The sequence below is a fragment of the Chanodichthys erythropterus genome, chromosome 9 (assembly GCF_024489055.1).
Source record: "Chanodichthys erythropterus isolate Z2021 chromosome 9, ASM2448905v1, whole genome shotgun sequence".
Lineage (NCBI taxonomy): Eukaryota > Metazoa > Chordata > Actinopteri > Cypriniformes > Xenocyprididae > Chanodichthys > Chanodichthys erythropterus.
In genome coordinates, this window is record NC_090229.1 from 9,528,426 (window position 1) to 9,550,226 (window position 21,801).

Below are 21,801 nucleotides of genomic sequence, written 5' to 3' on the forward strand. Positions count from 1 at the left end.
GTTAAGCTAAAATGATAGCTTGAAGTTACAAACAGACAGAGAGTGATAATAATACAGCTAGAAAAGAAACAATTCAGTATGCATATATTACAATGACATTCACTGTCTGTTAAAGGGGTCATGACATGAGAAATCAAACCTTGATGTTTTGACATATAAGAAGTCTGTACTACTAAAACATCCTGCAAGTTTCATAGCTTAAAACGTCCTCCTCATTTTAAACAAAGTATTTTGCCCCGCCCACTGGCATTCAGTCACTTAACGGCTGACTGACATTGGATATGAGCGTAGCGTCATGTCAAAAGCAAATGTAAATTATGGTTTTATATGGATGTTTTCAAAACAATGACATGCAATAGCGAGTGGCTGTTGATACGGTTTCCTACGCCGTTTACTGACAAGCCTTAAAGGAGCCGCACCTTAAAAAAAGATCATTTCAGACAGAGTCAGAATGAAGGTTGAAAATAGTATTTTTTTTGCATATATATTTGTTTTCTGTGCAAAAAAACTTTATCGATATAAGTAAACCTTAAATAACATATTAAAATAATAATAAAATGTCATGACCCCTTTAAATTTGAAAAAAAAAAAACATTCTATCATAAGTCGGTTTAAAGACCCCTAAAGTTTGGGGTCAGTAAGATGTTTTTGAAATAAATAAAAAAAAACTGTCACATGATCCTTCAGAAATCATTCTGATAGGCTGATTTGCTGCTCAAGAAACATTTCTTATTATCAATGTTGAAATTGTAATTTTGTTTCAGGATTCTTTGAATAGAAAGTTCAAAAGAACAGCATTTATTTGAAATAGAAATCATTTGTAACATTATGTCTCTTAATGTCACTTTTGATTAATTTAAAGAATGCTTACTAAATACAGAAGTATTTATTTCTTTCAAAAAAAAATTATATATATATTCTTACTGACCCCAAACCTTTTGATTTCAATAGTCATCACAGTCATCAACATCATATGAAAGAAAATGTCCATTTTAAGGGGTCTTAATCTTAAATTTCTTATAATTTCAACTTAATTAACTGCACAAAATTGTGGCAGAAGAAGAAAAAAGAAGGATATACATACAGTGCCGCCTTGCAAACACTGTAATAACCGAAGACAAAAAAAAAAAAAAAAAAAACAATGCTATGCCTATAATGTAAAAAAAAATGAGTCCCATTTATCCCCCACATTTTTATAGTTTTCACACAACTGAACAGTCTGCACTAACAAATATTCATTAAGTCTAATGTCTTCATGAGAAAGCTCCTCTCGGCTCTGAAGCAAGCCAGGCAATAACAAGACATGTACACGGCACTTACTCTGTGCCTCTGCAAACAAACCTAAAGGCTCTGCTCTGACGGCAAGCAGCTACGGCACAAGGCTAAATATTCTAGGTCCATACGAGAAGCAAGCTTTAGCAAATAATCAGCACGCTAGTCATGAAAAAGATCGGTTTGCATTATTATGGCAGACGAGAGGGTTCAGTGAAAGTGGTTGCGTTAAAAATGGAATATCCTTTCAGTTAGTCCCACATTGTCCCACATCTCTGACTACAGTTACAAGAGGAGGACGTTTCACGCAAGGACGCTTGCCCTGCCACTCCTGTGCCAGCCAAACACTTTTAGGGATCTGCAAAGAAAGGAACAGAAACAAAAAGCAAAAAAGAAACAAATAAAAAAACAAAACAAAAAAAAAAACATCACACAAGACATGTTAGAGATGTTGCATAAGAATCGAACTATGATATTCCTGTACAATCGTTGATTCACAGACAGCAATGAAATGATGGGTTAAAAACGTTCAGTAAACCACAGAAGCTCAACTTCAGAGTACAGATCCACTATGATATGTGAATTAAAGACAGAGACGGTATAAAACGATACAAAACTGTTCATATATTTAGCTTGCGACACTATTAAGCATATTTAACAGCTGCTGATAAAGCTATGGACAAATTATGAATCCGTTAAGCAGCAATAAATAGCCTGTCTGGTTTATAGCATGCACACAGAGCGGTATTCCTGCTGTAAATATTCCTAATACGCACTGCGATGACCTTCTGGAAACTTCATGTTCTGTTCGTTTTCCATGCTGGTCAATGTACGAATAACATGCATCTTTTGAATTATTGCTTCAACGCTCACTACACAGAAAGGCAACGTGTTAACTATGGGTTCATCTGTATATGTTTTACTTCTAAAGCTGATCTTTTTTGTACAGCGGTAAATGCAAAGCTAGCAAAAGTCTCAAAGATACATGCATTAATTACTTGCGCTCTTCACACTTAATGATATGCATTTAAAGTGATAGTTCACCCAAAAATGAAAATTATCCCATGATTTACTCTCCCTCAAGGCGTCCCGGGTCTATATGACTATCTTCTTTCAGATGAACATAATCAGAGATATATGTAATAATATCCTTAGTCCTCAGGGGCTTTTTAACAGTTGTGAAGGGAGGAGGGGCCAAAAAAAGGCATCCATCCATAATAAAATTAACCCATACAGCTCCAGGGATTTAATAAAGGCCTTCTGAAGCAAAGCAATGGGTTTTTGTGAGAAAAATATCCATATTTAAAACTTTCAAATTCAAATAGCTAGCTTCTGGCAGACGACCGTATGCATACGGCGAAAATCGACTTGCACCAAATGAGTAACCCCTGACGAGATGTGTGACGCAGGATGTTGGATTAACATAAGCTTAGACGCCTCTCACTATTTAATCCAGTGGTCTCAAACTCAATTCCTGGAGGGTCACCTGATCCAGTTAATCAAGGTCTTCAGGATTACTAGAAACTTCCAAGCAGGTGTGAGTTGGAGCTAAACTCTGCAGAGCTGTGGCCCTCCAGGAATTGAGTTTGAGACTACTGGTTTAAACCAATAGGGCTGGGCAACAAACTCAAGCTCCTCTTCTCTTATATCAAAATCCTCCAACATTTCTCTTTAAAAATGATCATTTTATACTTCTAATTCGTGACCGGTGTGCGCCGGGTCAGAGGATACTCTTCCGCCTTTGGTCGAAAGCTAGTTATTATAGTTACTAAAGTTTTAAATATGGATATTTTTCTTACAAAAACTCATCGCTTTGCTTCAGAAGGCCTTTATTAACCCCCTTGGAGCCGTATGGATTACTTTTAATATGGATGGATGCATTTTCAAAATGTGGCCCCCCATTCACAAACATAAAAAAGCTTGGAGGAGCAAAGATATTTTTAAATATATTTCTGATTGTGTTTGTCTGAAAGAAAATACATCATATACACCTAGGATGGCTTGAGGGGTGAGTAAATCATGGGATAATTTTCATTTTTGGGTGAACTATCCCTTTAAATTGAATGTGATTTGCCATTGGAGAAAGAAAAAAATCCTGTATATTCAGGATTTGAGGTACAAGGATGAACACCAACGTAAACATACCTGAGAAAATATTCTATTCCATCTCTCATGCAAAAGATTCTCTCAAGTCAGATATTTCGACGTCTTAAAAAATTCTTACAATTAAAAACACACTTTGACTAGAGTTAAAATGCAGGATTGCTACTTATTCTGTAGTTTTAAGGTCAAAATATTAGTAAATTGTTTTTATTGCCAGAAGGTTTCAGAATGTTTGTTTTTCCACTCATTTCATAATCATTTTGCTGCTGATCTTAAAGTATTTGACTGCATGTAGATCATTAAAAAAATATGAACATAATATGCCATTCCATCAGATATATAAAATTTCACAGCAGCTGTGTCTTTATTGCCTAATTTACCCTTATGGATGCGGAAATAAAGTCTGAGACCAAAACTGAGAAATGACACATGGCATCTTGAACATGTACAAACAGGAATTGCTCTGCTGTCTGCTTCCTCTGTTCAATGAGGACATTTTCATGATCTTCTACTGTATGTACAGTTAAACGGCGTTCACTAATGACCCTTTCCGGGTGTGGCGTGGGATTATATGTATGTCATAGCACCTTTGGCATTCGTGTCCAAAAAGAGTTTGATGTAGGATGTGGGCACGTATCCCTCCTCGTCTTCGTTTTTGCGGACACGGGTCCATCCGTCACCCTTATCCTCCTCGATTACGTACAGCATTTCACCCTCGGCCATGGATATAGTTCCTTCGTTCTGACCTACAGATGCAAAAACACACAATGTTTATTTGTTTCCAAAACAAGCATGTCAACTTAATAATAATAATAAAAAAAAAATCACTCATAGCACTCTTTTTATTACTATATCAGCATCGTTCGATGACTAGTTTCACTGTTCAGTTTGTTTTATTTTTTTAGTTAATTTTCATTTGTATTAATTTAGCAGACAGTTTTATCCAAAACGACTCACAAATTAAATGTCATTTTTAAAAGTTAAACTTGTTTATTTTGTTTTTATTATAATGTTGTTTAGTTGAGTAAATTGTTTAAAGTTTTATTGTTAATTCTTAAATTTAATTGTATTTTTATTTTTGTTCATTTAAAATATTGTATTCATTTTTTATTTCTTTTTTTTTCTATTCTGCCAATTATCAATCCAATTTTGTATACATTGTATATTTATCGATCATAAAATTGTTATATAAATTTTGTCAAATTAAATTAAATTAGACTATGCTTAAATGCAGATTATTTTAGATTAAAGATTATTTTTGTAAACAAAAATAAATGAAAAACCCATTTTGGTTCACACTACTTTAAAGGTGCCCTAGAATTAAAAATTTAATTTACCTTGGCATAGTTAAATAACAAGAGTTCAGTACATGGAAATGACATACAGTGAGTCTCAAACTCCATTGTTTCCTCCTCCTTATATAAATCTCATTTGTTTAAAAGACCTCTGAAGAACAGGCGAATCTCAACATAACACCGACTGTTATGTAACAGTTGGGATCATTAATATGTACGACCCCAATATTTGCATATGCCAGCCCATGATCAAGGCATTACACAAGGGCAGCCAGTATTAACGTCTGGATCTGTGCACAGCTGAATCATCAGACTAGGTAAGCAAGCAAGAACAATAGTGAAAAATGGCAGATGGAGCAATAATAACTAACATGATTCATGATATCATGATATTTTTTAGTGATATTTGTAAATTGTCTTTCTAAATGTTTCGTTAGCATGTTGCTAATGTACTGTTAAATGTGGTTAAAGTTACCATTGTTTCTTACTGTATTCACGGAGACAAGAGCCGTCGCTATTTTCATTTTTTTAACACTTGCAGTCTGTATAATTCATAAACACAACTTCATTCTTTATAAATCTCTCCAACAGTGTAGCATTAGCCGTTAGCCACGGAGCATATAGCCTCAAACTCATTCAGAATCAAATGTAAACATCCAAATAAATACTATACTCACAGGTATCGATGCATGCATGCAGCATGAATGACAAACATCTTGTAAAGATCCATTTGAGGGTTATATTAGCTGTGTGAACTTTGTTTATGCACTGTATTAGAGTCGAGAGGCTCGGGGGGCAGGGAGCGCGAGATTTAAAGGGGCCGCGCAGCCTGAATCGGCTCATATTTAATGATGCCCCAAAATTGGCAGTTAAAAACATTTGATATTTTGAGCTGAAACTTCACAGACACATTCAGGGGACACCTTAGACTTATATTACATCTTTTGAAAAGACGTTCCATGGCACCTTTAAACTTATTATCCCAGAAACTTCATAACCACTGAGCATGAATTTCTGACACAGTTTTTCACACATTTTTGCTTCTGGGAGATGATGAAGTGATTTTCTTCCCATTACCTTCAAATGGATAAAGTGCTTTGCATGTTCCAATAGTGGGTAAAGGTTCCTCGTCATCAAATTCATCATCAAACTCAGTACTGCGCGATTTGAACTGCATCGTCGTCTCTGTGCTGGGGTCTTCCGTGTAGCTGCCATCCGGACTATGTGCAGAAGACATGCAATGCGTAAAACAGACAAAATTAACTTTGACGTTATAGTCAGATTATCCAGTTAATGTTACACCATCGCATGCCTCACGTGAGGCTTTACTGAATTCACAATCCGCCTATAGGATTACTGTAGTGTGTAAATAAGATCAGTATTAATAGCATCAAACCGCATTATATCATTTTTATATAAAGTCCACTTGTAATGTAAGTAAAGTTTTTTTGTTTTTTTTGATAACGTCAAATAGTGCAGAGATGCATCCACAGTCTTTTTGGGGAAGTTTTGAGTAATGAAAGTTAAGAGTATGTTTTCTAAGTAAAATGAACTCTCATTACATGAGCCCTTTAAGAGCCCTTTGACATATCTCCTTCAGTGCATCAAGTTTGGCAGACCCTGCAGTCTAGGGACTGAAGTACCTCTCTCGGTTTTGACCGTAGTTGTTTGTAAGAGGTGTGTTGCCCTGCGAGTCAAAATGACTGCTCTGTCTTCTCTGAGACTCTGATCCCTTTTCAAGTAACTTCCTCTCCACCTCTGTCAGCCAGCCCTGAGAACACACAAACAACAGATCTATTTATTTGTAATAGTTAATCATTCTAATCAAATCACTTCGTCACAACACCATGAACACAAGTGTACAGGTGGTGAAATTCTTTGGTGCAGTTTCTGCAGCAGGAATGTATAGAAGACAAGTATACACACAAACACATGTACAGTATTAAACATTTTCACAATTTACAATGTACAGAGTCTACATACTTAAATACAAGTAGTAAACATTGTATAAAATACAATTTTTTACTATGCACAGAGCATGAGACAAAAATACACATAAATCACAGAATAAATATTCACTGATACTATTGACATTTAAAGGTACCTGGCCAAATTAGTTAGGGTCTCACCTCAAATTTCTGTGCCTCAAGTTGCAATTTTTCCAAGCTTTGTGTGATTTCTTCTAACCGTGGATCTATACTGTCTGGATCCCCCAAGTGAGGATTCTTAATGTAGACGTCTTTCATTTTAGTCAGGGCATCCCTACAAACAATTATAAGAAGAGTTAGTAGAAACAATAAGCCTATGAAAGTGTTTGTTACATCAACATTACATTATTTAACCCTTGTGCGGTCTTCGTTTAAGGGACTACACTCGTGGTCTTCGGGGTCTCTGGAGACCCCGGCAACAAAATGCAATTTTGTAACAATATATTAATATTTTTTAAAAACCATTGTAATTTTGTAACTGAGAGATGTCTTTTCACAAGTTTTTTTTTTTCAGTTGGATTCATATCTAAATGTTATGAAATCACAATTATAACAATAAAATTACTTTTTGTCAAAGTTTAGCATTTTTTGTACTGAAAAAACAAAACAAAACAGTTTTTCAATAATATCATCTATAATGTAACCCACAGAGACCCCACTTAGAAACTGGACAAAATCCATTCTCAAAATCAGAAACAACGCACAACACACATAGACAGAAATGAAGTGGCTTCCAAAAATGCAAAAAAAAAAAATCCCCAATACAAAATGGACATACTCACACACACACGCGCACACAAAAATAAAAAATATTTATTTTATTATTTTTATTATAAAATTATTATTGAAAAACTGATTTTGCCCTGCACAAAAAAATGCTAAACTTTGAAAAAGTATTTTTTATTGTTATAATTGTGATTTCATAACATTTAGATATGAATCTAACTGAAAAAAACTTGTGAAAATATGTCTTTCAGTCATTCAAATAGCACATAGCAAATAGTGGAGCTCTGCAGCCATCTACTGGTAAAAGTGATAGTGTTTTCACTTCTAGAACTGCATTTTTCAAAAGATGGGCAAAAATCTTACACTAAACCATGTCAAATTATCCATGTTATCCACATGAATGAATGTTAGAAATCTGGGCCTTTTATAAAGTGAATTTTACATAAAAAGCTGCTTTTGCATAAAAACCTATTTAAAAAAATATTTTTTAATTTATTTATATAAATTTAAAAGTTATCACAAATCCTCCAAAAACTGCATAAATGTTGAGAAAAAACATTAATAAACAGAGTAAAATTACATTGGTTTTTAAAAAAATATATTATATTGTTACAAAATTACATTTTGTTGCCCGGGGTCTCCAGAGACCCCCAAGACCACAAACGTAACTTTTTTTTTTTACACTTACATAAAAGGCTGCATTTATTTATTTAAAATAACTGTTTCTATATGAATATATTTTAAAACACAATTTAATCCTGTGATGGCAAAGCTGAATTTTCAGCCTTCATTACTCCAGTCTTCAGTGTCACATGATCCTTCAGAAATCATTCTAATATGCTGATTTGGTGGTCAAGAAACATTTCATATTAATATCAATGATGAAAACAGTTGTGCTGCTTAATATTTTTGTGGAAATGCAACTTTTTTTCCCGGATTTTTTGATGAAAATAAAGTTCAAAAGAACAGTATTTATTTGAAATTGAAATATTTTGTAACATTATAAATGTCTTTACTGTCACTTTTGATCAATTTATTGCATCCTTACTGAACAAAAGTATAATTTCCTTAAAAAAAAAAATCATACTTTTGAACGGTAGTGTATGTTTTAAACAATTTGGTCCATGATGATGAGGTATTTTGCAGAAAAGCTGTTACTACTACTAGCATGGCAGCTACTGAATGATTTACCTCTGATCCATCTCTTTCTGGATGTCCTTGTTGATGTCATTGAGCTTGGCTTGTAGTTTCTTCCTCCTCTGCTCGGGGGGCAGATGACTGTAATCCTCCTGGCCTGTTCCCTGTAAAAAGATACAGAAAATTATGAGTGGAAAAATAAAAAAACACAAACAGATTCATACATCGATTATGGCCTGTCCTGTCTTAAAGGGATAGTTCACCCAAAAATACAAATTCTGTCATCATTTACTAACCCTTAGGTTGTTCCAAACATGTATAAATTTCTTTGTTCTGTTGAACACAAAGGAAGATATTTTGAAGATTTTATTTTTTTTCCTACTATGGAAGTCAATGGTGCCCCAAAGCAGCCTGGTTACAAACTTTCTTCAAAATATCTTCCTTTGTGCTCAGCAGAACAAATAAATTTACACAGATTTGGAACAACTTGGGGGTGAGTAAATGATGACAGAATTTTCATTTTTGGGTGAACTATCCCTTTAAATGGGCAGTTCTTGGACAGAATAAGCTATAATGTGACTTCATGCCAAAAATTTGACTGTCAAATAATATTTACTTAATTTTCATAACTTACTTTACTTCAAGCATTGAAAATTCAATTCAATGAAAATACATAATACATAAAATAAATATTTATAATGAAAAGTCTTGAGGATTTTATAGCACATTTTAATATCAAGTCAGACTTACCAGCTTTAGAGAAAGCTGTGAATGTTAAGACAAAAAAAGCGTGTTAGGGGAAACGGTTAATACACACACAGAGAAAACATGGAGTTTTATGTTGCTGTTAAGACAGATATGTTTAGGATGGTATTGATAAAAGCATGAGAATGAGACACATTACTTTACTTTAGAAACAAACTGAGCTGATGGTGCTTTAGTGTTTGGAGTCGTCCAATCACATCCACGGGAAACACACACACAGGTGACGTGGCGGCTCGTCAACTTACCCCACGTTTCAAGCTCCGCAGGCAGTGCATTTTGTGTTTGGTGCTCATGAAGTCATTGAGGCGCTGGCTCAGGGGCTCCTTGGGCTGCTGTGGGGACTGGGGGCCGTTGAGGAGGCCGTCCGGAGACGGGGAGGTGGGGGGAGGGGGAGGGGGTTGGCGGGGCGACGCTAACAAAGACATAAGCTACAGATGAGGGTGTGATGGAGCACATTGAGAAATGGAATGGAGAAAGACAGGAAGAGAGAAGATGAAGAGAGAGAAATATTCAAGGCCAAAGCCAATGTTCAGATTTTCTTATGTGGTGACAAAAAACTCATTGCAAACTTTATTAAAGGTGTTGCATGTAATCCAGTATATTCTCAAGTTTACAAACTGTGGCGCTATCAAAACAATCATTTTTCTAATGCATAAAACATAATTAAATGATAATGAATCTGCTTAAAGTCACCATAAATTATAATTTTTTATGGAATATTGCAGAATTTATTTAATATTTAATCAAAGCTTTATTCACCCTCAAGCCATCCTATGTGTATATGACTTTATTCTTTCTGATGAACATAATCGCAGAAATATTAATAAATATTCTGATGCATCCAAGCTTTATAATGGCAGTGATAGGACTCAATGAGTATGAGCTGATCCATCATAAATATGTGCTCCACATGGCTCTGGGGGGTTAATAAAGTCCTTCTGAAGTGAAACAATGCATTAGTGTAAAAAAAAAATCCATATTTAACAAATTATGAACTAAAATATCTTGCTTCCGCACGAGCTGCCTTCCTTATTCTATGCACGCAGAAATTGTAAAACTCTTGCAGTTCACAAAGTTTATGCTAAGTCCTACGCCTTCACTATTTGACTTACGGAAAAAGTGAATCTGATGTGACGCCAGTTTACACTTTCTTCGTAACTTCAAAACGGAAGGCGGCTCGTGCGGATTTTACTTCATAATTTGTTAAATATGGATATATTTTTTTACACAAACGCATCGTTTCGCTTCAGAAGGACTTTATTAACCCTCCGGAGCCGTGTGGAGCACATATTTATGATGGATAGATGTGGATGGATGCACTTTCTTTAGCTCATACTCGTTGATCCTCACTCACTGCCATTATAAAGCTTGGATGCATCAGGACTTTTATTAATATTTCTCCGATTGTGTTCATCTGAAAGAAGAAAGTCATATAGACCTAGGATGGCTTGAGGGTGAGTAAAGCTTGGGCTAATTTTCATTTCAAAGTGAACTAATCCTTTAATAGCAATAAAACTACTTATATATAACTACATCTCAATGGACAATAAATGTGCAGTGTAGTTTTCTGTTCTTTTATTTGCTTATTTGTGATTTTTAGCATGTGTTTATGATCCACAGATCCGTCTGATGCCATACCTTATTTCTCTTGAGTAAAGGCCACAGTTTGCTCCTGCTCCGGCGTCTGCTCTCTCCGCGAGCATTCAGGAAGCTTGATTCTGACACTGCCCTCTTCATTGACACACTGTAGTCCTCAAACTCCACGTCACCTGGCGGCTCAAAGCCAGATTTGTATGATTCTACAACTTGCTTACTATCCTGAAATTAAAAACAGGATTAAAAATGTCAGTAATTAACAGTTACTTTGTTATTTTGGCCAATATTGTGATCATGATTATTTAACACAAAAACTCATTGAAAATTCTGTCATTAATTACTCACCCTCATGTCATTCCAAACTCATTAGACTTCATCTTTGGAACACAAATTAAGATATTTTTGATAAAATCCGATGGTTCAGTGAGGCCTGCATTGCCAGCAACACAATTAACACTTTCAATTCCCAGAAAGCTACTAAAGATGTATTTAAAACAGTTCATGTGTCTACAGTGGTTCAACCTTAATGTTATGAAGTGATGAAAATACTTTTTGTGCCCCAAAAAATGCATAACTTTATTCAACAATATCTAGTGATGGGCGATTTCAAAACACTGCTTCATAAAGCTTCAAAGCGTTACGAATCTTTTGTTTCGAATCAGTGGTTCGGAGCGTGTATCAAACTGTCAAAGTCACGTGATTTCAGTAAACGAGCCTTCGTTACACATTAAGTGTTTCGAAATTTCAACGGTACACCACTGGAGGGCATGACTTTGGCAGTTTAATACATGCTTCGAACCACTGATTCGAAACAAAAGATTCGTAAAGCTTCGATTTGTTTTGAAATCGGCCATCACTAAATATTGTTGAATAAAGTTGTTATTTTGTTTTTTTGGCACACAAAATGTATTCTCATTGCTTCATAACATTAAGGTTGATCCACTGTAGTCACATGAACTGTTTTAAATATGACTTTAGTAGCTTTCTGGGCATTGAAAGTGTAAATTATCTTGCTGGCAATGCAGGCCTCACTGAGCCATCGGATTTGATCAAAAATATGTTAATTTGTGTTCCGAAGATGAACGAAGGTCTTACGGGTGTGAAACGACATGAGAGTGGGTAATTAATGACAGAATTTTTTAATTTTTGGGTGAACTAACCCTTTAAAGATACATACTCACATCATAGGGTTGCTGTAAATAATTGTACATCATTTTATAAATAATTAAGTAAATAATATTATATTCAAAATATTTATACTTTTTTTTTCATCATTGTCTATCCTATAGGAAACAATATCAAGGATGATTTTCTATGGGAATACAGACCTCTCCACTGTGAGCTACAGGTTAATCCAACCCATAATCACAACAATTATGTCCTACAGACTATGAAATGCACATCCACCATAGAAATAAGACTGCTGTAAATCCCCTCGATTTAATCCCTCTCCTGCAGTTCAGGTCAGACCAAGAGACTATTTTTAGCATATTTACGGCATCCATAACCCTACCACATGAACAAATGACTTCTATAAGAGGTTGAGTTAATGTAGGGCTGCTTCATATGGCCAGCGCACTTTGAAAAGACATACACATTCTGTACACACACACACACACACACACAGCCCAAAAGCCACAGAGAGGCTTAAGTCTTTGTTGTTAAGCCACTTCAAATCTGCTGCAAAACCCAGCTTGTATGAGTCAATTAGTGCTGCGCTGGAAATTAGACTTCCCATCTGCCATATTTGGACAGGGCGGCGAAGGGCACATGAGCACTGGGACGGGATTTAGCAGATGAGACAGACAACAAGCACATCAGCCGTTAGCTGCCAGCGATTCCCCCGCAGCTGTAAATTATTGATGGTAACCTGGGCGACGATGCTCCATTACAATCACCACTCGTTAGCTTGTAAGTGGGCCAGCGATAATCACAGAAATCCTGTCAGCGTTTTGAAGTGCTATATTATTCATCTGCTGGCTTAATTTAGAAAAGTGATTTCACCTCGCAGCTGGAAAACTCCTATGTGCTGCTTTTTTCAAATCATATGTGACATGGTGCATCAATAAGTCATTGAATATTAATTATTAGTTGCCCTTATTTCCTCTTCCTTCTTTAATTTTTCTTTTTTTTTTTTTTGTGAAGTGTTTTTATATATCTGTTTTTATTTAATTTTTATAGTCTGAATTGTGAAGCACTTTGAGCGGAATTTTTTATGCAAACTTTTTTTTTTAAGCAATTAATACTTTTTATTCAGCAACAAATCAGCATATTAAAGAGATTTCTGAAAAATCATGTGACACTGAAGACTCGAGTAATAATGCTGAAAATTCAGCTTTGCCATCAGAGAAATTTTAAAATATATTCAAATAGATAAATGTTATTTTAAATTGCATTAATATTTCACAATATTACTTTTTATGTGCATACTTTTTACTGTATTTTGATCAAATTAATGCAGCCTTGGTGAGAATAAGAGATTTTTTTCAAGAAAAAATCATACTTACCACACATTTTGAACATATACAGCTATGGAAAAAATTAAGAGACCACTTAACATTGATTTCTGAACTAGGAGTGGTCTCTTAATTTTTTCCATAGCTGTATATTATATAATAACCAATTTGTGAGTAACACTTAACAATAAGGTTCCATTTAGCATGAACTAACAAAAAATACGTCTAAAGCATTTATTAATCTTAGTTAATGTCAATTTCAACAAACTAACAATAAACTGTAATATTTTTATTAAGTAACATTAAAAATGATTGTTACATATGTATTACTCAATGTTAAGGTATTAACTAATGTTAACTAATGGGACCTTATTGTAAAGTCTTACTACTATTATTGATTATATAAGCAATATCACACAAGTAGCCATGCGATATCGCTTTATATCAGCACGGCCGTGATTCGTCTATAGGTAATCACAGCGTGTTGATGTAAAGCCATATCGCACGCCGACGAGTGTGATACTGCGTTTATACAACAGTTTGATGGCATAAGTGAGTAAATAAATAAGAAACAACAATGCAGTGTCTTTAAAACCCTCTTTTGTGCAGAACTACTTCCTTCTGCCACAGATTCAAATCTCAAGTTGACAGTTTAGCAGTTGAGCTCAAACCTCTATTACCAATTCTAAAACATCACATTAGAACTAGTAACGAAGGAACGCTGTGTCGCTTAATTGAAGCTTATAGTATGATGTAGAGTATTATGGTATTATGAGAGAGCGATCGACTAAACAAATATATTACTTCCATCTGATATAGCACTCACTCTTCAGGTCGATGTCCGTAATATTATATCCATTATAAAAAAATCTGTTTGAATGTCCGCTGAGAATATCTTTGTCTTGGTCCTTTTAAAAGTTGTGGGGATTTCCCACAGTGCTAAAACATCTTCCTTATTCTGAATCACTAAGAGTCTGAAGGTGTAATATTATAACTCTCACTGAAGTCCATATCACGATCATTAATGGACCCTTTCTCAATACCAAATATGGTATATTATTTATATAAAATAATATTTATTGAACAACAATATTTAAATTAACAACAATAGCCATTATAAAGACAATAGGAAATAAACATAAGCAAGCAATTTAGTCAAACGTACAAGAGCAGCGCTCTAGTACAGGATTTAAGTTAAATAATGCCTAAATATAAAGATATGAAACTTAATTTCCCCCTCAACCCAAATTGTTTTGCTCTGGAACAAGTAATAGATTAATAAGACCAAAGATTGCCCGTTTGACATACCCCAAATTAATTCTATCTCATATTTAACCACTATCTACAGAGCCAGCGGCAAATTCCCGAAGGCCTGGCTGCGATGAAGCTGTTCTCTGCGGGTACATGAGCACTGAACGGCTGCTAACGAAAACGTCTAAAATTGTAAAATAGGCGCTATGTTTATGTATCAGTCACATATTTGAGGTCTAAATAACTACATTCTACTACATTATGTGACAACAACAGCAGTATTTGTAAAAAAAAAAAAATACAGTGAATTTGCTCAACCACCATGACAGTCGCCGGAAGCAACACAAGTGGTGAAACGGTTCCAGTGCTGATACTGGGGGAATATTGCACAGATTCGAAAACCAGAACGAACTGTTGTATAAAGATTCTTAGAAACTGAATTAATGGTGCAGATATTACACTACTTCATATTTAAGTAGTAACCTGAGTCTAAGACTGATTTGCAAATCTTTTTGACTGAATCATTAAAGGTGCCATCGAACGTCTTTTTAAAAGATGTAATATAAGTCTAAGGTGTCCCCTGAATGTGTCTGTGAAGTTTCAGCTCAAAATACCCCATAGATTTTTTTTAATTAATTTTTTTTAACTGCCTATTTATGGGCATAATTAGAAATGCGCCGATTCAGGCATACATCGGATTATGTGAGTATTGTAGTTATTTGGATGTTTACATTTGATTCTGAATGAGTTAGAGGCTATATGCTCTGTGGCTAACGGCTAATGCTACACTGTTGGAGAGATTTATAAAGAATGAAGTTGTGTTTATGAATTATACAAACTGCAAGTGTTTAAAAATGAAAATAGCGACGGCTCTTGTCTCCGTGAATACAGTAAGAAACGATGGTAACTTTAACCACATTTAACAGTGCATTAGCAACATGCTAACGAAACATTTAGAAAGACAATGTAAAAATATCACTAAAGATATCATGATATCATGGATCATGTCAGTTATTATCGCTCCATCTGCCATTTTTCGCTATTGTCCTTGCTTGCTTACCTAGTCTGATGATTCAGCTGTGCACAGATCCAGACGTTAATACTGGCTGCCCTTGTCTAATGCCTTGAACATGGGCTGGCATGTGCAAATATTGGGGTCATACATATTAATGATCCCGACTGTTACGTAACAGTCAGTGTTATGTTGAGATTCGCCTGTTCTTCGGAGGTCTTTTAAACAAATGAGATTTATATAAGAAGGAGGAAACAATGGTGTTTGAGACTCACTGTATGTCATTTCCATGTACTGAACTCTTGTTATTCAACTATGCTGAGGTAAATTAAATTTTTGATTCTAGGGCACCTTTAAAAGAACCGATCTAAAAGAGTCATTAGACATTGATTGGGCATTGTGTTTTAATGGAATCAATTCTGAACAAGATCCAGTTCTTGATTCTCCACCACACTTCTAAAAAGGTATTTTTATGGCCTAAATAAAAGATTTTCATTGAATAAGATATTCTGGCAATAGACTGATTAACAGATGACTGTGTAATCCGGAACCACTGTGCATTTTCAGCATAAAGGAGCCATAGTAATTAACGTACCATTTTAGGTTCGATGGATTCAGCTGCCTTGGTCATGCCGTCCAGACACTTGCTGACGATGGGTAATACTTTACGCTCAACCTCGGTGTACACCCGCATGCTCTCCCTCACCCTGCCCACCCGCCTCTCCTCCATCTCTTGTATCCTCTGCAAAAGAGAAAACACAATATTACATTGAGAAGTTCATAGTCCAACTGATGCATATCAAGACATAAAAGTAAAGCTTAATAGCATATTTTTCTTTTATAAACATTAGAATATTTTAATATAATGTTTCGTTTATGATCAAGACAGACTCTTACTTGAAAGATATGTGGTATGAGGGTGTAGTAGTGCTCGTGTTGGTCCTTGTTGAACTTCTGCAGGTATGTCAGGTACTCGTTTTTACTGTCTTCGGCTACCTGATGCCTCATCTGAGCTTGCTGTTTCGCCTAAGAATACAGATAGCACAAAAGACAGAGAGACAAAAGTCATTAAGATCCTTTCCATAAGGATGAGGTCAGAACGTAAAGGGCAAGGACTGACAAATAAAACGATCACCTTTGTGACATGACAAGTAAACAAACAGTGAGAGTCAATTAGCAGATTACAGAAAGATATAAAGATGTCATCTGATGTCAACTTCAGATCAATAAAGTCAGCGATCTACACACTTAACCAAGCGCTCTGTTCGAGAGTGAGAGAGAACAAACAATGCGAACATCACAGAAATATAATCAAATGATGTAGTCACGAAAAATAACGCAAAAGCTATGTTTATCAGTAATTCATTTAGCAGCTTTGTGGGTCAAATTTTTTTATATAGAGTTTAACTGATAGGAGAATTATTTTCAGTAGACTATTTACATCTCATACTGGTATCACAATGTGATGATTTACTTTACACAACATTTACTGAGCTTCCACTCAACAATAAGCAAAAACAAAAAATGTGCATTATCCGATAACAAGGCCGTCGGTTGATTTACTGCTGAACTGACACATGGGAGCATTAGTACATTTACTTAGTTAAATTCGGCATGAAACAGAAGTTACAATGGTCTTTTCTTCTCTATTGTGATGTATATCCGAGTGAAACGGCTTCTCAAACAAGAAAAAATGTAGGGCGGGACTTGATTTTGTCCATGGGTAATTGATTAGATGGTTGTGGTTTGCTATTGGTCGATCTCATGTAAACACCACATCCAGTAAACACCAGAGAAGAGAAGAGATGTCACTGCAAGAGGGAGGGGAACCTATTTTGATTCTATTAATTTTCGATGAATTTTAGAAAAATAATTATATGTACAGGTAAATCATTCATAATAATACTGCAATATTCCACCCACAAAAAAAGAACTCTGTTTTGATTTCATGGTGACTTTAAGCAGACTTTAAGTTGTCAAATGATGCTTTAATCTCGAAATGGTGATATACTGTCCATGACTGAGGCACTTATATATTTTTACATATAAAGATGCATCTATTCTGTGAAAATTAAACAAAAAGAAGAAAAAAATCTCAATCTCAGTCTAATTTCTGACCAGTGTTCAGAAAGCAAAATAGTCAATTTCAGTATTTTTTTTTTACTTTTACTTTTTATTATTATTATTATTATTAGTAGTAGTAGTATATTATTTTTATCATTTATTTGAATGCATTATACAAATGATAAATGTTTCAAACAACAGTTTGCTACATGACCTCATCAATTTGCACATTTCATTCATCTAATGGAGTTGAAATAGTTACAGTATAATTTGAAATTAGACAGTTACTCTGAATCTAATCCCATTTTACAGAGCCCCTAAAAGGAACATGGGTGTAAAAAAAAACAAACAAAAAAAAACATGTCAATGCCTTTGCATTCTCTCGCAAATGTTTTGTGTTCTCCCACCACGTCCCTTTAAGCCTGAAGTATACTTCATTTTTTTTATGCATACGCGCAGAGTTGAACGCACAGCCTTGCAAAGTACACTTCATTTGACTAGTACGCTTACACAGGCGTTCGACGCATGCGCAGTTTTGAGCAATCTCTCACCACGAGTTACAACCCATGTAAATATCTGTGTATTCTTTCATGCTAGAGTTGTACAAATAAAGGTACTTTCTAACATCTTCACATAATCTCTCATCTATATAGGCCTCCATTGTCGCTGTAGCTTGCATAAGTTCCAGTCTGTTCTGTTTATGTAGTTTTTCTTCAACTACAGTACCTTGTGAATCGATGCCCCAAGAGCATGGTTGCCACCTTGTGGGTAAACTAATTACTGCAAAAAAAAGTGTGAGGTTACAAAAATCTGGCGGTGTGCGTACATGAGTACTCTTCTGATGATGAAATTTGCGTACAAAGTGAAGTCTTTGTACCCATTTTGAGTATAAATGTCTTAACTCATGGTAGTCTTGATTAAATAATGAGTCAAAAAAGATGCAGTTGATATTCCTTCAGGATCATTTGAAATTGGAAATGGAAGCTCAAGTTGAATGCATTGCATTGTGGGATATCTCACTGAGTGAGCTCTGGTTGTATACTGCACACATTGACTAATGTAAGTTGGGTACCCCACTATATATAAAACAATATACTCCAGAAATAGTATGAGTAGTTTGCTAATGATGAAGAAGACGAGTAACACGATGGTGTACCGACAGTGTATGAGAAAATACACACACAAACACACACATACACACACACTAAAATGACAATGAATGTTCCAAAACATAATGTGAAAATGGTCCAAATTTTTCGCACCAGACATCCATTCATCATGCATACTAACTAAACACATACAGCAGACCAAAAAAGCATTTGGATACTTAAGTCACAAATTTGCGAATGTCATTGCATTAAACACAAAATATAAATACAAGTTGCATATGCAAAAAAATGTAAAGCTTTTCACAAAAATGACTTCACTAAACTTGCCGTTTTTGCTCAATGACTTTTAACCCACTGACGTTTTTGTGGATTTTCAATTATTTTCAATTTCTCACGTGTGCTAGCAGCATAACCACAGGTGTAGTTCAGCACAATAACTATTTTCCACTAAAATTTTACAACCACAAAGTGTCACAATATATATTTTTTATTAACTTTAAACAACATATCTATAGCTTTATCATTTGAAACACAACAAACTTCTTTTGATTGAAAAGTGTGTTTGTGCTACTTGATTTAATACTGCAAATAATGCAATGAAATTTGTTTATTTTAAAGTGTCTAAATGCTTTTAGTGGCCACTGTAAAATATACAACATCATGTACATGAACCAGACAGTGTGCACAGACTCTCAAACTCAGGACTTTTTGTGGTTGACAGTAATAGCTATTGATTTTGTGTAACCCTTACAACGTAGCCCATTTTCGCAATCGAAATGCATTTTAACATCAGTCTTCCATGACAAGTCTTATTCTGTACATTAGTACAAGGTGAATACAGGAAAGATTCGCTGCAAGCATAGACGTGAACGTAACAAAAGCTAAAAACGAAAAAACAACGAAAATTACGACAAACACTCTTTGCTGATATGGGTAATACACCGAACAAGTTAACAAACTCCTCACCGACAAAGACGACTCTTGGTTCAAACCTACCTTGAGAGAACACCGCTTTAAGACATGTTAAAAAACAAAGACAGAGTCGATTAGTGTCACAGACACACTAATAACAGAAGTTACTTAAGAAGACATCTATACATGGGCTAAACAAAATCCAAATCTGTTCATTTAGCCTTATGTTAATAACAAATGGGCCACTGCCATATTAGTAGTTGTTTTTTTCTTACCATTAAAACTACCTTAATTTTTGTCGTGTTTGAGCTTATTGTCCCCATTATTGAACATTTAAATAATATAAATTTTCCAATAACACTTTACAATGTGGTCCCGTTAGTTAATGCTTTATCAAACATACATATACAACATTTGTTTTGGTTAACGTTAATTAATAAAAATACAACTGTTTATTGTTAGTTCATGTTATCTGAGCTAAATTAAATAATATTAACAGGCACAACTTTTGATTTTAATATTGTATATATAAATGATGAAATTTACTACAATTAATAAAAACTTTAGAAGTATTTTTCAATGTTTGTTCATGTTAAGTAAACAAATGAACAAATGAAACCTTATTGTAAAGTGTTACCAATTATCCTAATGCCGGTGAATCAGAATTTTTTTTAATAATATTATCATTTAATTATTATTTTTTTTATTTAAAACAGTGAATTTTAGACCTGAGCAACATATAAAATTATTTAATTATTTTTCACATTATTTGTTTACACAAAAGTCACTTAATCGGTTTTGAATCAAATGATTGTTTTTGGAATATTCACAAAAATGAATCAAACTTGCCAATTTAAATGTGAGACTCTATTAAACATATCTGTGTTAACACTCTCATCCTAGCGAGAGATTGCGAAACTAAATTAATGACCTTAAAAAAGTACATTAATATCATCTCAATATAAACCACGCTGATTAATTTTATTAATTACATTCGCAATTATAATCATGGTGAATATATATATATATTGTCTAGCCCTAGTGTTCATACTAAAGCTCGAGTTTATAATTTTGCCTATGCATTTCTGTGTACAGTAGAAAAGCAATTTGTTTACGTTTTTGAAACCTGGCATTGAACATGAAATTATTTGATTTGTCTGAATTAGAGAAAAAATATCTATCTGTTTTAAATATCTGCCCAATGCCAAATGAAAAAACAACAAAATATTAGCAGGTACCAATTTGGTCACAGACTTATTGTGCATACTGTCCAACTTCTCTTTGAGCAAAATGGGTATTTTCTGCAGTACAGAGAAGGTACTGTAAGGTAGTAGCAGGTGAGGTATAAGGTGTGAGGTGGGAACTTGACATCGGTTATATCAGCGTCCGTCGTTCCAAAGAGGGATCATCCACACAGACTCACAGAAAAGGATGAAAGCAGTCATGGAGAATGAGGGGTTTATGATAGGATCAGTCTCTTCTCCTTCACACACACACACACACACACACACGTGATCCATACCTTTTCCACATCTGCTTTAGTCACGTTAATGTCAGCATCCACCTTGTCGAAGTAATGCTGGGCGCGATCCGCTTCCTTACAATCTCTTTCAAATCTTCTCTTACTCTAAAAGAGCAAAGGAACTTACATTAAAATGCTGAAAAAAGTATGCTACTGTCAAGTAACTAAAAATGTAGTTCAGCTTGTAGTGGTGTTACTTTTAGTTAGGTACTTTGTATTTACCAATAGTTTTACTTTTTTATATATTAAAACCTAGGTTGTTTATTTTAAAAGAGACACCTTTTACAGACACCTGTGGCTCATTTCACAAAAGCGTTTATTGTATAAAGTGGCCCAGTTCTAGCTCATATCTCAGACAGGTGATGAAAGAGAGGCCAGTATCAGGAAAAATTTGAATATTCACACTATGTTCTATTCAGTTAAACTGACTCACCGATTCCAGCTGCTTCCAGGAATTCTCAATGTGCTGTTGTGCCCTGCGGCCATCATGGAAATGCTTTAGGGAAGAAAAGACAAGAAATATAATTCAAATTTAGTACACTACCATTTAAAAGTTTAGGGTTAGTATTAAGATTTTGTGAAAGAAGTATCTT

The 21,801-nt window shown here is 34.7% G+C and overlaps 1 protein-coding gene across 1 annotated transcript in view; it reads right to left on the bottom strand.

Annotated features, from left to right (window-relative positions):
- Window positions 1–1,187: 1,187 nt before the first annotated feature.
- The window catches only part of fnbp1a (formin binding protein 1a), a 30,003-nt gene continuing 9,389 nt past the window's right edge, over window positions 1,188–21,801 (bottom strand). Inside the window, exons 5-18 of the mRNA XM_067393523.1 lie at window positions 21,642–21,704; window positions 21,209–21,313; window positions 19,771–19,785; window positions 16,499–16,627; window positions 16,197–16,343; window positions 10,925–11,104; window positions 9,532–9,714; window positions 9,272–9,286; window positions 8,576–8,685; window positions 6,800–6,932; window positions 6,314–6,441; window positions 5,704–5,890; window positions 3,963–4,116; window positions 1,188–1,630 (exon numbers count right to left, since the gene is read on the bottom strand). Of these exons, the coding sequence (XP_067249624.1) occupies window positions 1,623–1,630; window positions 3,963–4,116; window positions 5,704–5,890; window positions 6,314–6,441; window positions 6,800–6,932; window positions 8,576–8,685; window positions 9,272–9,286; window positions 9,532–9,714; window positions 10,925–11,104; window positions 16,197–16,343; window positions 16,499–16,627; window positions 19,771–19,785; window positions 21,209–21,313; window positions 21,642–21,704 (1,557 nt within the window). The 3' untranslated portion in view covers window positions 1,188–1,622. The remainder of the gene's footprint in view (window positions 1,631–3,962; window positions 4,117–5,703; window positions 5,891–6,313; window positions 6,442–6,799; window positions 6,933–8,575; window positions 8,686–9,271; window positions 9,287–9,531; window positions 9,715–10,924; window positions 11,105–16,196; window positions 16,344–16,498; window positions 16,628–19,770; window positions 19,786–21,208; window positions 21,314–21,641; window positions 21,705–21,801) is intronic.